Source organism: Manacus candei, unplaced genomic scaffold (genome assembly GCF_025592945.1).
Source record: "Manacus candei isolate 608988 ecotype Guabito, Panama unplaced genomic scaffold, ASM2559294v1 h1tg000027l, whole genome shotgun sequence".
NCBI classification, from domain to species: Eukaryota; Metazoa; Chordata; class Aves; order Passeriformes; family Pipridae; genus Manacus; species Manacus candei.
Window position 1 is genome coordinate 6,977,001 of NW_026138075.1, and position 13,816 is coordinate 6,990,816.

The window sequence follows — 13,816 nt, forward strand, 5'->3', positions numbered from 1 at the left end:
CCTCTGAAGTTTCTACATTTACTTTTTTTTGTGGACTCTCATTTCTTGTTTAGAGATGATCAGTGTGAGTCAGTTATTCCTTCTTCCAAGCAGAAAGCATTCATTTTGTCCAACAGTTGTCCCTAATAATTCCTAAGGAACAAATATTTTTTTTGTCCTTGCAGATTTTCAGACTGACAAAGCTTTTTGGTTAGAAAGCAAATTGGGAATAAAAAAGTGATGCCATCTCTTCAGTGAAAATTGGCTTCTGAAAAACAGAATATGCAGGGATTTTTCCGTACATCCCAGGTTTGAGATACTTATGTCCATTATTATGTCCCTTATGTCCCTTAACTTGGGCTAAATAATGTTTCAGTTTGGGAAGCCTCACTCTTCTCATGTCAACCACAGGGTAAAACAGAGATTATAAAATTGGGATCAGAAGTGCCGATTGGGAGAGGTTTAAACAGCACTGAATATATAAACATCTGAGCTTATTAGCATGCTTTCTTCTTGCTGAGGGATGAAATGTATGATTCTAAACAACAAACAAGCACCACATTTATCTCTTTCCTTTCTTCTCCCAGTGATTTCCTTTCTCATATCATTGCAATAAATGCTGCATTAAAGATTTTCAACAACTGCTTGAGTGTCACAAAATTCACAGATTAAAACAAATTGGCGTAACATGGAAACAAAAGGCCAGTTTTCCCTGTGAAACAAGGTGAAAATCAGGATCAATTGGCTATGCAGAAGCACTGTGGAGTTGCCATTCAGGTTTTTCATCAGGTAGGTAACAAGTTATGACCTGTAATCAAAGTAAGCGATATATTACAGAGATCTTTCTTTGTTGCATGCAATCTCTTGAAATGCTGGCATTTAACATGAACAGGCTGGGGGGAACCCTGTGTCAACACCTGGGTTGTTGACAGCTTTAAATATATATTTATCTCATTACCCATATATTTATGCTATGTGTTAAACTGAAAAACAAGGAGCAGCTGGAGCTGCCTCTTTGGAGGATTACAAAAGTGAAGCTGTACTTTTTGTGGTACTCAGCAATCTGTAGTTGAGTGGTTGAGTGAGTGTCCTGATTTCCTTTGCAGTTGTGGTGAGATAAAGAGTGTTCTTCACTTTGTTATGAATTTGTAAAACTTCAGCCATAGCCTCTTCAGGCCAAAGTGCTGTATGTATGTCAGCTCTCTTGTTTTTGTGGTGGTGGGTTGTTTGCAGTTTGTTTGTTGTTGTTTTTTTTTTTTTTTCTTAAATTTTATACACTTACTGTTGCAACTGGAACTGCTGCTGACACAGCTGACAAGCCCCAGGCTTGTGACATGGGGCCTCTCTTCAAGAGGGCAAACCTCCTCTGCACTTTTTGGGCAGAAATTTTGCCCCTGCCAGTGGGATTAATTACACTATTTCCAGTCTAATGAAGAAGTACCCGGAAAGCTACTTTACAGCAAGATAAGGCACATGCAGGTCCACTTTACTCAATTCTAAAAAATAGACACTAATAGTTTTAAACAGAACTGAACAAATCTTCCTTTTCTTGTCTCACTTCCCTTTTTCCCCCATTTTCCATCTCTGCACATCTTGTCATATTTGCCTTTTTCCTCTGTTTTCTTCCAAGTTCTGCAAAAATAATATCATCTGAGGAAGAAATTGTCTCAGGGCATTTATTTGTACACAAAAAATATTTTACCATGGCAACTCTAATTTTTTTCATTATGCAGTCCTTTGGATGATGAAATGCTTTTGAACAGCTGGACGTTCCCTTGCTTCTTCTGCAGCTGGTATCTCAAAGAAATCTTAAAAATAGATAGATATAGGCACAAAACCAATAAGGAAAAAGGGCACCATCCGTAGAAAAAGTGTTTTGCAATTGTCAATAGCTTTTGTTCATGACAGTAAATGGTACTTATTTTAAAATGATCAGTGATGCTATTTTGCTCCTAATAGGCCTAATTATATTTACTTTTATAACTATACTGTAGCATCTGGTACCAATTACCGTCCACAGCATTTTGTTATTTCTGGATTATTACAAATGCTTTTACAAATTCTTCTCTTACCTTGTTCATTCTGTAATGATCAAGGAGGATAATGGCATTTGATGGATAATTGTTCAAACATAAGAAAACTGTTTTTAGAGCTAAAATTTATAGCAGAATACAGGTAGCCTATATTGGAAAGAACAGTTTCCTTTTATCAATTACCCACTGCTCCAATGTGGCACGCAGATAACTAACCCAGACCCTAACTTTACAACTCAGATATCCTTGCAAAGGATAAGACGGTTTTGTAATTCCAGATATGCACTGAGTTACAGCTTTGCCCCAACACAGCTACCATCCCAGGTCTTTGGGCTGAGCAATCTCAGCTCTGAGGTCTTTGATTTCCCTAGCCCTAAACCAAATCTTAATTCTAGCCTTCTGCAGAATAGATGACAAACCTCTCCAGTTCAAAATGTATGATAACCTTTTACTCCATCCTGAGCCCACTTTCATCTGCCTCCCTGGGTAGAGCAGGATTTTAGTGTTACTCCTACCCTGAGGATCCTTGCTTCCCAGTCTGTAACCTTAATATTATGCTTCACTAGCGTGGATATCAAACCCACGCAGTTGGTAATGGGTGAAATGAATGTATTTATTTGAACTTGTATCTTCATGTACAACAGAAAGTGTTGGGTTTTTTCATCTAGATACAACTAACCTTCAATAACTGAACACTCACAATAATTGAAGCATTTATTATTGTTCTCACCTGAGTAGCAGAAATATTCAGTAAAATGCATGAACCTTAAAGTAATTCTATGTTTTTGTCCAGGAATCAAAACCTCTTTGAATACTAATCCCCAAGGCCAAAGTATGGAATATTAATATTTCCTTCTTCTTCTCTGAGTTCATTTCATACCTAGCACAGCATGTGTGGAGCTTGCTTTTTGCCACAAGGTTGACCAGCCTGTGACATGAGGATGGAGAAGGGATTCTTGTAGAGCTGCATTTCCTAGTCTAGATCAAGCACGGGTATCCTCTTCAGACTCTTCCACCTGATCATTTACACCAACTATGAAATCATAGTGTCTCATCCTCTCTTTCTCTTAACTGGAAAAGATGGAGTTTGCAGCTAAAATATCTAGTGGCCTTCAGAGCCAGCATAGCTTGCCAGCAAGCCCATACTCAGCCTGGTAGCCAAAATTTAGGTACCTTACAGTCCAATCACAGAATCATAGAATCATAGAATCATTTAGGTTGGAAAAGACCTTTATTCAACTATTAGCTTGACACTTCCAGGTCCTTGACTAAAACCACATCCGTAAGAGCCACATCTATATGTCTTTTAAATTTCTCAAGGGATGGTGGCACAACCATTTCCAGTAATCTGCTAACTGTCTGTTTTTTAAAAAGTTACAGAAACCAGACCTGATAGCTGTTATAAAACATTCATTAGCTGTAAAACTGAGCATTTTGTCCTAGTTATTTTTCTGGCACCTGAACTTTTTTTTTTAAAGAAGAAGTTGCAGTTTGCTGCTGCCAACAGAGTTTTTATAAACAAAGCAGCAGATCACTGAGATTTAACTTGTTTAGTAACTTTACATGCGAGAGTAATTCTTTACTATTTCTTTTACTCTTCTTCATGAAATAATGATATGCAGCAAGACCCCTCTTCCTTCAAGCAGCTGGCTTTCCTTTAAAGGGAATTAAACAAGGCCTGAAAAACTTACCATAGAATTGTAATAAAAAGTATCCTCATACTTCTAATGTAAGAGAGGTATCCTGGAGTCTTTTTGTTGCCACTATCAGAGTCAGCTTTACTGAGACATGACTTCATGCCCAGCATTAACTTTTCTGAGATTGGCCTCTTGGTCTTTCCCTATGAGTTGCCTGCATATTGCAGAATTGTTAAATTTTATTTTTTTTTAAGATTGCTCAGTTCAGCCACTAACTAAATTCTTATCTGGAAGTACAGTAGTACTGAATTTCACATATAAAACAGGTCTGCTGTCGTGGCTCTGTATGACAACCCTCAGCAACAACTGATCTTACCAAGCTCGGGCACAGCATGGTTCCCTTTGCTGAATCTCAGCATGTGAATCAGCACTAGACTGGCTGCAATTTCCATTAATAAACTCAGGTGCCCCTTAAAATCAATCATCAACTCTCAGCAAATGGGAAGTAGTTGAGAGCTTCACGATCTCCACCTATGGTTTTTAGACTATCAATCACCTGATGCAACTTCACTGAACAGAGGTGTAAATATACTGAATCAAGACGCAATCTGTGGGGACACCATGACAAACACATGCACTTTGTTAGGACTAAACCATGTCAGGCTGTTCAGAGCAGGACATTCCAAAACATTATACAGAATCATTTCAGCAGATTATGAAAAAATTTCCTCTCTAACCCTTCCCAAAAAGTACACAGATGTACCTGCTGTGCTGATGTACACATGTGGTTCGTGCCATAGACAGCAGTGGTAGGAGCTTTCCCCACTGCTTCAGCTGGCAGTTACAGTTTGCTGCTACAGTGCAATGTGATAGCAACCAGAAAGCTGAAATAGAACTGCCAGGACTTTTTCCTGCTCATCCTGCAGGTGCATTTCTTCTCTCATCTGCCCCCCAAATGGCACATAAGCCATATGGTAGCAGAAATGTCCAGCACAGACACTGGCTGCTAGTACCTTCTGCCTTACTCTGTGAGGAGTGCAGTTAAAGCATGATGTACTTCCAGAGAATGGAGAAGACAGCAGCTGCTGAAACTGGCTCATGGGAAAGATCAGAATAATTTGTTTTTGTGAAGCACAGGAGACAATGTGTGAAGGACATAAGAACTACACCAACACAAAGTTAATCTGATTAGATGGCCTCAGTTCAATTTTTTTGTATTTTATGTGTCGAAGATAAATATAAAAAGAAACAGATGCCAGGATTTCTGCCTAAATAGACTTGTGAAGTGCCATGCATGATTATAGTGCCATTAAAGCATATAACGCATAAAACAATAACATTAACACATGTATACGAGGAGACTGAAATGTACTGCAAGACTTCTTTTCCTTTTCCAGCCCTAATATCTTTTTCCAACTGAGAACAGTACCGGTGTCCAATGTCTGAGAACAAGTGGAAAATTTGGATGTGCCTGGGCATGCAAAAAGATCTTTTTACAGAGTGTATTTTCCAGGTTTTCAAAACAAACATTGGAGAGGACAGTATCTCTAGCTGTGCATAGAATTTGGAAAAGCTCAGACTTTAATTACTGCTTGTCTGTTTCTCTGGTGTGGCAGGTAATCTGCAAGTACAAAAGGAGTCAAGTTAATGTGAGGCAAATGGCAGCCTATGGATTAACTTTATACTTAAAGCAAACTCACCTAGTAATAACATTCAAAAAGAGGCTTTTGACAATTGGCCTGCTGTTTTATCCTAAATCTCTGCATGCCCTGTCTTAAAAGACAGCAAAGACAAATGTGGCCTAACCATTTCCTCACTGGTCAGGAGCAAAGTGGGGAAGTACATATGAAATTAAACTCTGCCATTTGTAGCCCTAAATTATTCATATATAACAGTTTTGAACCCCTCAAATATTAATATATAATGATTAATGATGCTGCTAACGTTTGTTTTCCTTTGTGAGGTAGCCTGGTTAGTATATGCTTGGTTATGTTACTCCCTTATATTAAGAGGACAACATAATAAAATCAGTAGCAGGAAAAGACAGACTGAGATTTCAGGAAATGTGAATTAGTCAGGTGCAAAATCCTTTTACAAATTCATTATTAAGGAAAATGTTCTGTCTTCTACACATTTCTGGGAAGAGAGTGTGGTGGGCCACTCTGAGATTTTACATTAGTTTCAGGAATTTTTATGTCATCTCATTCACACACACCTCTGCCATTACACACCTCTCCTGTTACTTCCTTGGCTTCTGAGATATTACAGCAAGTGAGAGTTGCCAGTTTAAAAACCAGTTTAACATATGGAGCTGTAAACTTTGGTGGCTGAGGAGCTGGTGCATGTGCAGCTAAGCCATTCCTGTTAAGAGATGCAATATCTTGAGGATCAGTAAGGAAAAAACTGAGGGCATTAGCCACTTCAACTGGTCTTAGTGTTCTTATATTGATGAGTCATCAGTATCAGCTGGCCATTTGGGCCTTCAGCTCTTCAAAAGTGGTGTATACTGTATAATGCACTATTCTCAATTCTGTATGTATATATTGTGTAAAAATGACCATTTTTCAAAGCTGCTGGAGAAATTTAGCTGATCAACTGCCTTACTATTGAAATTAATTCATGGCAGGTGTGCATTTCTGGGTTCAGGTTTGGCTAATAGACCTGCCAAGAGATTGTTGCTCTTTGACACAGGAATAAATCCATTTATTCTAAGATTAAGGAGAGATGTTTCAGCTGATTCAGCCAGCTGTCAAAAATGTTTCATAGCAGATATGTCCTGAAATGAGGTCATTCAAATCTCTGAGGTTTTTCTAGACTGTAAGAGACACCTAAATCATAAGTGTGTATGGCTTTGGCTAGACAAGTCTTAGGTAAAGTCTTCTTACTGAGGAAGCAACAAAATGGTATTAAAATTAAACTCTGTATTTTAAATATTATTTTATGCCACATGTCAGATCTGGCAAATATGCTATGTCTGCCGCCTAGATACACAAATAATGCAGAATTTCAGTATTTGCAATGTAAGAAATTATCTTGATCTCTTTGTTAGACCTTATTTTTTGTGTTACCATAGCAATTAGGAACCAAAGTACCTATATTAAGCTGGGCCCTATACAAAAGTAGAAATAAAAGTAACCCTTGCATCTCCCAAAGATTTTTGCCTATGAAAAGGCAGCAGACAAAAAGCCAGCCAGACAGAAAGTACATTAAACAATCCTGCATGATTGTTTAATCATCCAGTTTCCATACTGTTGTCAATCTTTTACAGGTCCCGTGGGAAAAGAAAAAAAGCAATGAAAAAAACACAAAGAAACCACCCTTTAAGGAGGAACCACATGGATGATTATGGAGAGCTTCTTGTGAGTGATAGGATTAAAGGGGTAGAAACTGATGTCAACGCTGAGGAAGAATCAGTCAGGGAGATGGAAATCATGAAAGGCTTTGAAAGTGAAAGAGAGCAGCTTTTGTTATATAGGACACAAAAGGAGAGCTAACAGAGGGATGGGGAGAGAGGTGTGTGATGGTCAAAGCCAGGGAACTGATCTTCTCTTGCGCTCAGAGTAGCTGTGACTGAGAGATATATTTATTCTTGAATGACCAATTAAAGGAAATTTGCAACAACAGTTTTGGAACAAAGGAAGAAGAAATTGAAATAGTTTTAGGAGAAAGCAAGTTATTTCCTTTTGATTCTTTCACTTTAAGTCATCACTCAGAGTTATTTTGAATCTGTCATATATCTGCATTATAATGAAAGATAATGGCATGCGGTTTGTCAGGCTTCATTCATTTCTTCTTCAGCCATAAGAGTCTGCTTTGGTCATCACAAGAGAAATATGATTGTTAAACAAGTAGTAAACAAGTGGCAGTCATAACAAAGAGTAAAATTCAAGAAAGACTAAAGTAACATGATACTTCCATCAAAAAGAGACAAAGTCTTTTGCTGACAGTTTTGGGTTTTTTTCTGATTTTCAATATTTTTGAGAGGTACCATTGTGCTGCAGTCCAACAGACTTGACTCTGAAGACTATTCTGATGTGAACCTGCCTAGTTTTGCTAGCCACCTGCAAAAGGTTGCAATGCACATTTTTCTTGGTTTTGTTTTTTTTTTAATCTTTGACTATAAGTTTGTGTAATTGTGGGGGCTTTGTCCACACTGCAACAGAGATGGAAAGGCAGACTAGACAAAGGCACAGTTATCAAATTGGGTAAAGATGTTACACAGGCACCATTTCAACTTTTTGGGAGGTTAGTTATTGCACAAGCTGGCAGCTTCTGGTTTATCTCTCTCTTTTTCAGACACCGAATCTAATTCACAGAAGGCTGAAGACATGAGACATCCTACCAGGATCTTACTTCTAAAATAACAGGAATAAAATAAACTAAAGAGTAGAAATAGGACCATGTAGAAGCCACAGGAAAGAGGACACTCCCAGAAAACCCAGACAAGTGTGCTTAACTGTACATGCATGAGAAACACAGCCATTCAAAAAAAAAGAAAACTGATCTCATTTCTAAAGAAGCTGGTTCTGAAGCACTGAATGTTTCTAACCAACTGTAGTATTCTGCATACCATAAAAAATGAATTACAGGATTCTATCTTTTTTTAGCAGAGAATGCAAAAGAAGATATAACAACCATAAAGTTTATGACACACCTGTGGCTAGAGAGCCAGTTTTGCATTTGAGGATGAGTCAAATCCCTGAGAAAGGACTAGCTTGTGACTGATGTCTGATGCAGGACACTCTGCAAGAAACTACCCAAGGAGTCTATGATGTAAAAAAACAAAGCTGAAATATAAAACTTCTAGTCAAATCAGGGCATAAACTGAGTTAAAAATGAACCAAGTTCTGGATCTCATCAGGGCAGAACATTCCTTGTAGAAGAAGATGGAATGGGCCACCCACACAGTAGAGGCAGATTTTGAGAACTTTGTCGAGGCAATAACGCAGCTTTCAACAGACTTCAGAGCAGAGTTGAGGGAGCCCATGCTTCTGGGATGCTTGTTCTTGTCCACTTTCTCTGGAAGTGAAACTCAAAGAAGGGGTTGGCAGGCTTCTTGTTCTGGAAGCCACAAGTCAAACTGGAAAAAAAATCCCACACAAAATGAAGGTACTGATGCTGATCACAACCACTAGTTTCATTAAAGACCCATATGAATTTAAAGAGTTTCTAAAAGGGGAAAGATTTTCCACTATCTGAGAGTAAATGATCTCACAGATATTTTTGTCACTTCTTTTCTTTGCCTGATGTATCCAGAGAAGCCTGGCATCTGTCCTTTGGAAGAGCAGAGAATATGTTCATGGACATTCAGAAAGTTTTTCTGGGCACACTAGATCCACAGGCTACATGATAGGGAAGTGATTCACTGGAAAATACACTAACTTCCTGGTTTTACTCTGTGTGATAAGATTGGTGTACATGCTGTTTTCATCCAGCTAGATGCTGCTAGAGGAGTATGATCGAAGGTTAAAAAAGCACTTGACACTGTCCCACGTGAGATCCTGGTCTCTAAATTGGAAAGACAGATTTGATGGGCCACACAGTAGGTAAGGAATTGGTCACACTCAAAGAATTGAGGTCAACGTCCCAGTGTCCAGCTGGAGACCAGTGGCATGTGGCATTCATCAGGGGTCAGTGTTGGGACTGGTGCTCTTTAATGTCTTTGTTGGTGACATGGACATAGTGGGATTAACTGCACCCTTGATGAGTTGCATGGTGCAGTCGACATGCTGGAGGGAAGGGATGCCATCCAGAGGAACTTGGACAGGTCTGAGAGGGGAGCCTGTGCCAACTTCATGAAGTTCAACAAGGAGAAGTGCAAGGTCCTGCATGTGAGTTGGGGTAATCCAAAGCACAAATATAGGCTGGGTAGAGAATGGATAGAGAACAGCCCTAGGGAGAAGGACTTGGGGGTGTTGGTGGATGAGAGACTGGACACGAGTCAGCAATGTGCATTCACAGCCCAGAAAATCAACCCCATCCTGAGCTGCATCAAAAGCATTGTGGCCAGCAGGTCAAGGGAGGTGATTCTGACCCTTTACTCTGCTTTTGGGAGACCCCACCTGCAGTACTGAGTCCATTTCTGGGACCCCCAGCATAAGAAGAACAATGGACCTGCTAGAGTGAGTGCAGAGGAGGGATAAAAAGATAATCACTTCTTCTGTGAGGACAGGCTGAAAGAGTTGAGGCTGTTAAGCCTGGAGAAGAAAAGCCTCCAGGGAGACCTTAGAGCATGTTCCAGTACCTAAAGGGGCCTCAAGAAAGCTGGTGAGGAACTTTTTGCTTTTAAGGACACATAGTGATAGGAGAAGGGGGAATAGTCTTAAGCTGAAGGAGGGCAGGTTTAGAATAGATATTAGGAAGAAATGCTTCACTAAGAGGGTGCTGATACACTGGCACAGGTTGCCCAGAGAAACTGTGGATGCCCCATCCCTGGAAGTGTTCAAGGCCAGGTTGGATGGAGCTCTGAGCAACCTAGTTTAATAGAAGATGTCCCTGCCCCTGACAGAGGGCTTGGAACTACTTGGTGTTTGAAGGTCCCTTCCAACCCAAGTCATTACATGCTTCTATAATTTTTGACTCTTAGGTGAAAGATAAACAAAGAGCTGCAAATTCAGTATGCTGTATATGTATTCTGTACAAATTCTGAATAAAGCAAAGGGTACAGCTGAACGAGAGCCAGGTACAAGGCACTTCATTGTATATATTATTCCTGTGGGAGAGGGAAGGGAACAAAGAGTTTTGGAAAGTGAACTATGGCAGCAGATTTTGTGTCATCTGATTATCTGAGCAAGAAACCTGAGAACGTGACTGTGCAAATCCATGAATAAGGGATGCAAATATTTCTATGTTTTGTGGGAAACTAAAGGAATTTCCAATTAAAAATTAAATTGCCAGTGGGTATCTCCAAGGTAGATGCTACTCTAGTCCTACAATGGAGTGACTGAAATTAAGGACCTATTACTTATGCACAAGGAATACACACACCAAAAAAAACCCCTCAAACAAACAAACAAACAAGCAAACCCTGAATAACTTCATGCAGATGACAGGATATTCCATGAACCATTCTCTGTTGTTCCTCAAAGCTAGCAAGCATAATCTCTCCGTGAGAACACAGAGTATGTTCTTCTGTGTACAAAACTAATGCCTTCCAAATCAAACACATTTGGGAGTCATTACTGCAGAGGCAGATCATGTACATGGTTAATCTGATATTATAAACTACCTCCTCCCAAAGCACAATAAAATCTGTCAGCCAAAACTTATCACTGGAAAAATCTGAACTGGGTAACTGGGTGAGGGCTGGAGCAATCATACAAGGTATTATGAACACTGTGAGCACAGCTGACTAGATGCAGTGCCTACGTCAGTTCATGGGGAAAAGTTCTAGATGCTACATGGGATTCAGGAACAGTAATATACAAAGTATATTAAGAGGTTACGTCATGGTCATTTGAGAATTAGAAGACTCAGAGAATGTCACAGTGACTTTGGAAACCTGTTAAGACTTTTGATGCATGCCAAAATTTGCTAAAATTATGAAAAAATAAGGCCAAATAACTGAAACATGTGTAGGCTCTGATACAAAGAGCACATTTGCTCATAATGGCTGAAGAAATAGTCTGTGTAGCTGTTCTGTACTAATCTGTTCTTAGTATTTCCCTGATACGGCCTTACCAAATGATCTAATATTAATGCCAGTGATTGTACTTAGACCACACGTTTCCATGAGAAGCAAATTTTAATTCAGACTCCAAGAAAATTGAGAAATAAGACTACATGTTATAATTAAGAAGAGTTTAGCTGGCATAAATTAAAGCATTTTTTGTTTAAATGCAGATCTCTATGAATTGATGCTTTTCCCCGTTTTCCTGGAGCTCATGAATCACTAGAAAGTGGTTATCAGAGTAGTCCACCAAAAAGGTTCTGACATCCTGCATCCTCTTGGTTACTTCTGTAACTTTGAAGGACATTTTCAGGAAGTGAGCTGTTCAGATTTCTCACTCTACCATCATTCAGTTTAGATGATTACTCAAAAGCATGGCTGAAGCGAGTTTACCTCGGGTTGCTCTGAGGAATCCTCTGGACAGCTGGGTTTTCCCAATGGGAAACTGTGTTGCACAGTTGCTGAAGCCAGCAAGACAAAATGAATGCAAAACCATTGAACAGGGAGGATAGGGGCTTTAGACTATGCTACATGGGCTTAGCTGCTAGATCTGACCTGGAGGTGGGAACAGAGGACAAACATGTCAAGTTTCCAGATGACACCAGATATGGGGACCAGCAGATATGATGGCAGGACTGCTATTGAGGGGCATTATGAACAAAGGCCAACAAGGAACTAATTAAATTCAATACAGACAATTGTTGAGCCCAGCAACTGGAAGGCAGGGCCCAGCAGAGATACAGGCTGGGGCTGGTTGTGCTGGAGAACAGCTGTGAGGGATGGTCCTGGGCACTGGTGGGCACTGAACTGAACTGGAGCAGATCGTGTGCCTGGGCAGACAAGAGGGGTAGTGGTGCCTGGGGTGGTGTCAGCAAGGCACAGCCCCACGAGCCAGTGAAGTGCAGGGACCATCTCCTGCTTGGCCAGTCCCTGTCTGGTACTGCCTCCAGGTTGGGTGCCCAACACAAGAATGACTCTGACAAACTGGTGGGAGGTGAGGGGAGGCCACAGAGACAATGGGGCTGGAGACACTGTCCTGTGAGGAGAGGCTTCAGGACCAGGTCTTGTTCAGCTGGGAAGAGAGAAGACATTGCAGTCTTGGCATGGACAGGAGGGAGACAGAGAAAACACAGCTGTCAGAGTGGTGCATTAGTGGAGAGTGGGAGGTAGTAGCTGAAACAGTGGAAATTCATAGCACCCGTAAGGAAGAAATGTTTTCCCCACAAGGACAGCCCAGCACTGGAGCCAGGGCCCTGAGAGGCTGTGCTGTCAGGAGCCTTGGAGGTTATTAAACCCCAACTGGATAAAGCCCTGAGCAGCCCCGAGCAACCTTGTCTGAGCTCAAAGCTGGCTGTATTTTAGGCAGGGTTTGGGCTGGAGACCTCCTATGGTCCCTTCCTAACTGAGTTATCCTGGAACCTATGAACTACAGCCTCAGCAGCTCCTGCCGGGTACCCTACCGTGGTTCTCCGGTAGGGCAGGTTTTGTAGCTGGGAAGGACGGCAGGGCAAGTTGTGGTAGCACAATAGCCTTGGTGGGGTGGGAGCCCCTTTGTCCTCGGCAGATGGGTTTGAGTGGGCATCTTACTACTGCGTACCAGCACCCGACGGGGAGTACATCATACAGAGCCAGGCTCTTCGGCAGTATCCAGTGACGGGAGCAAAGCATTGGGCACAAGCGGAAACATGGGAAAATCCACTTAAAAGTAAGAAAAGCATATTTTCACTGCGAGGGGGCTGATGCACTTCGGTGGGTTGCCCGCAGGGGCGGCGGCCTCCCCACCTTGGAGGGCATTCCAGCCCCAGCCACGCCGGCCTCGGGCGACCGGCCGGGCCCGACCCGCTCCGGGACGGGGGTGGGACGGGCCGCCCACCCGCGGAGCCCCGGGCCCTCCCCGCCCCTGTCCTGCCTCCCGCGGCCGCGGCTGCTCTCGCTGCGCCCGCCGGGGCCGCTCAGCCCCGCGCACACCCCGACCCGGGGCGGCCGCCTCAGCCCCGCTCCCGCCGCCGGCCCCGCTCCTCCGGCGCCAAAGATGCTGCGGCTCTGCCTCCTCGCCGCGCACGGTAAGAGCCCCCGGGGGGCGCGCCTCGGCACCGCCCGCCCGCCCGGGAGCGGTGGGAGCGGTGGGAGCGGTGGGAGCGGTGGGAGCGCTCCGGGGCTGCTTCGGGGTGGGCGGCGGCCCCCGGGCCGGGCGCGCCGTGACTGGGGCTCGCTTTGTTCTTGCAGCTCTGCGGCTCGCCGGGGCGGCCTTGCTCTCCCCCGGGTCGTGCGCCTTCGAGGACAGCGCCTGCGGATACCAGTGGGACTACGCGCATCTGCCCTGGACGCTGCACGGGGAAGGTGAGAGCGCCGCCGCCCCCGGCAGTGCAGCTCCCCCGGCATCTACATTGCATTTCCACGCGGGGGAAATGGAGCTGCCGCCGCCCCCCGGGTGGAATCACCGCGGCATCCCGTGGTGCCGCTGCTGCCGGGCGTGCCGCGCTGCTCGAGTTTCTCAG

The 13,816-nt window shown here is 42.8% G+C and overlaps 1 protein-coding gene across 2 annotated transcripts in view; it reads left to right on the plus strand.

Moving 5' to 3' along the window:
- Positions 1 to 13,238: 13,238 nt before the first annotated feature.
- MAMDC2 (MAM domain containing 2) overlaps positions 13,239 to 13,816 on the plus strand; it is a 54,546-nt gene continuing 53,968 nt past the window's right edge. For both annotated transcript variants that reach the window (XM_051789385.1, XM_051789386.1), the window contains exons 1-2: positions 13,239 to 13,381; positions 13,545 to 13,658. In XM_051789385.1, the coding sequence (XP_051645345.1) occupies positions 13,351 to 13,381; positions 13,545 to 13,658 (145 nt within the window). In that variant the 5' untranslated portion in view covers positions 13,239 to 13,350. The remainder of the gene's footprint in view (positions 13,382 to 13,544; positions 13,659 to 13,816) is intronic.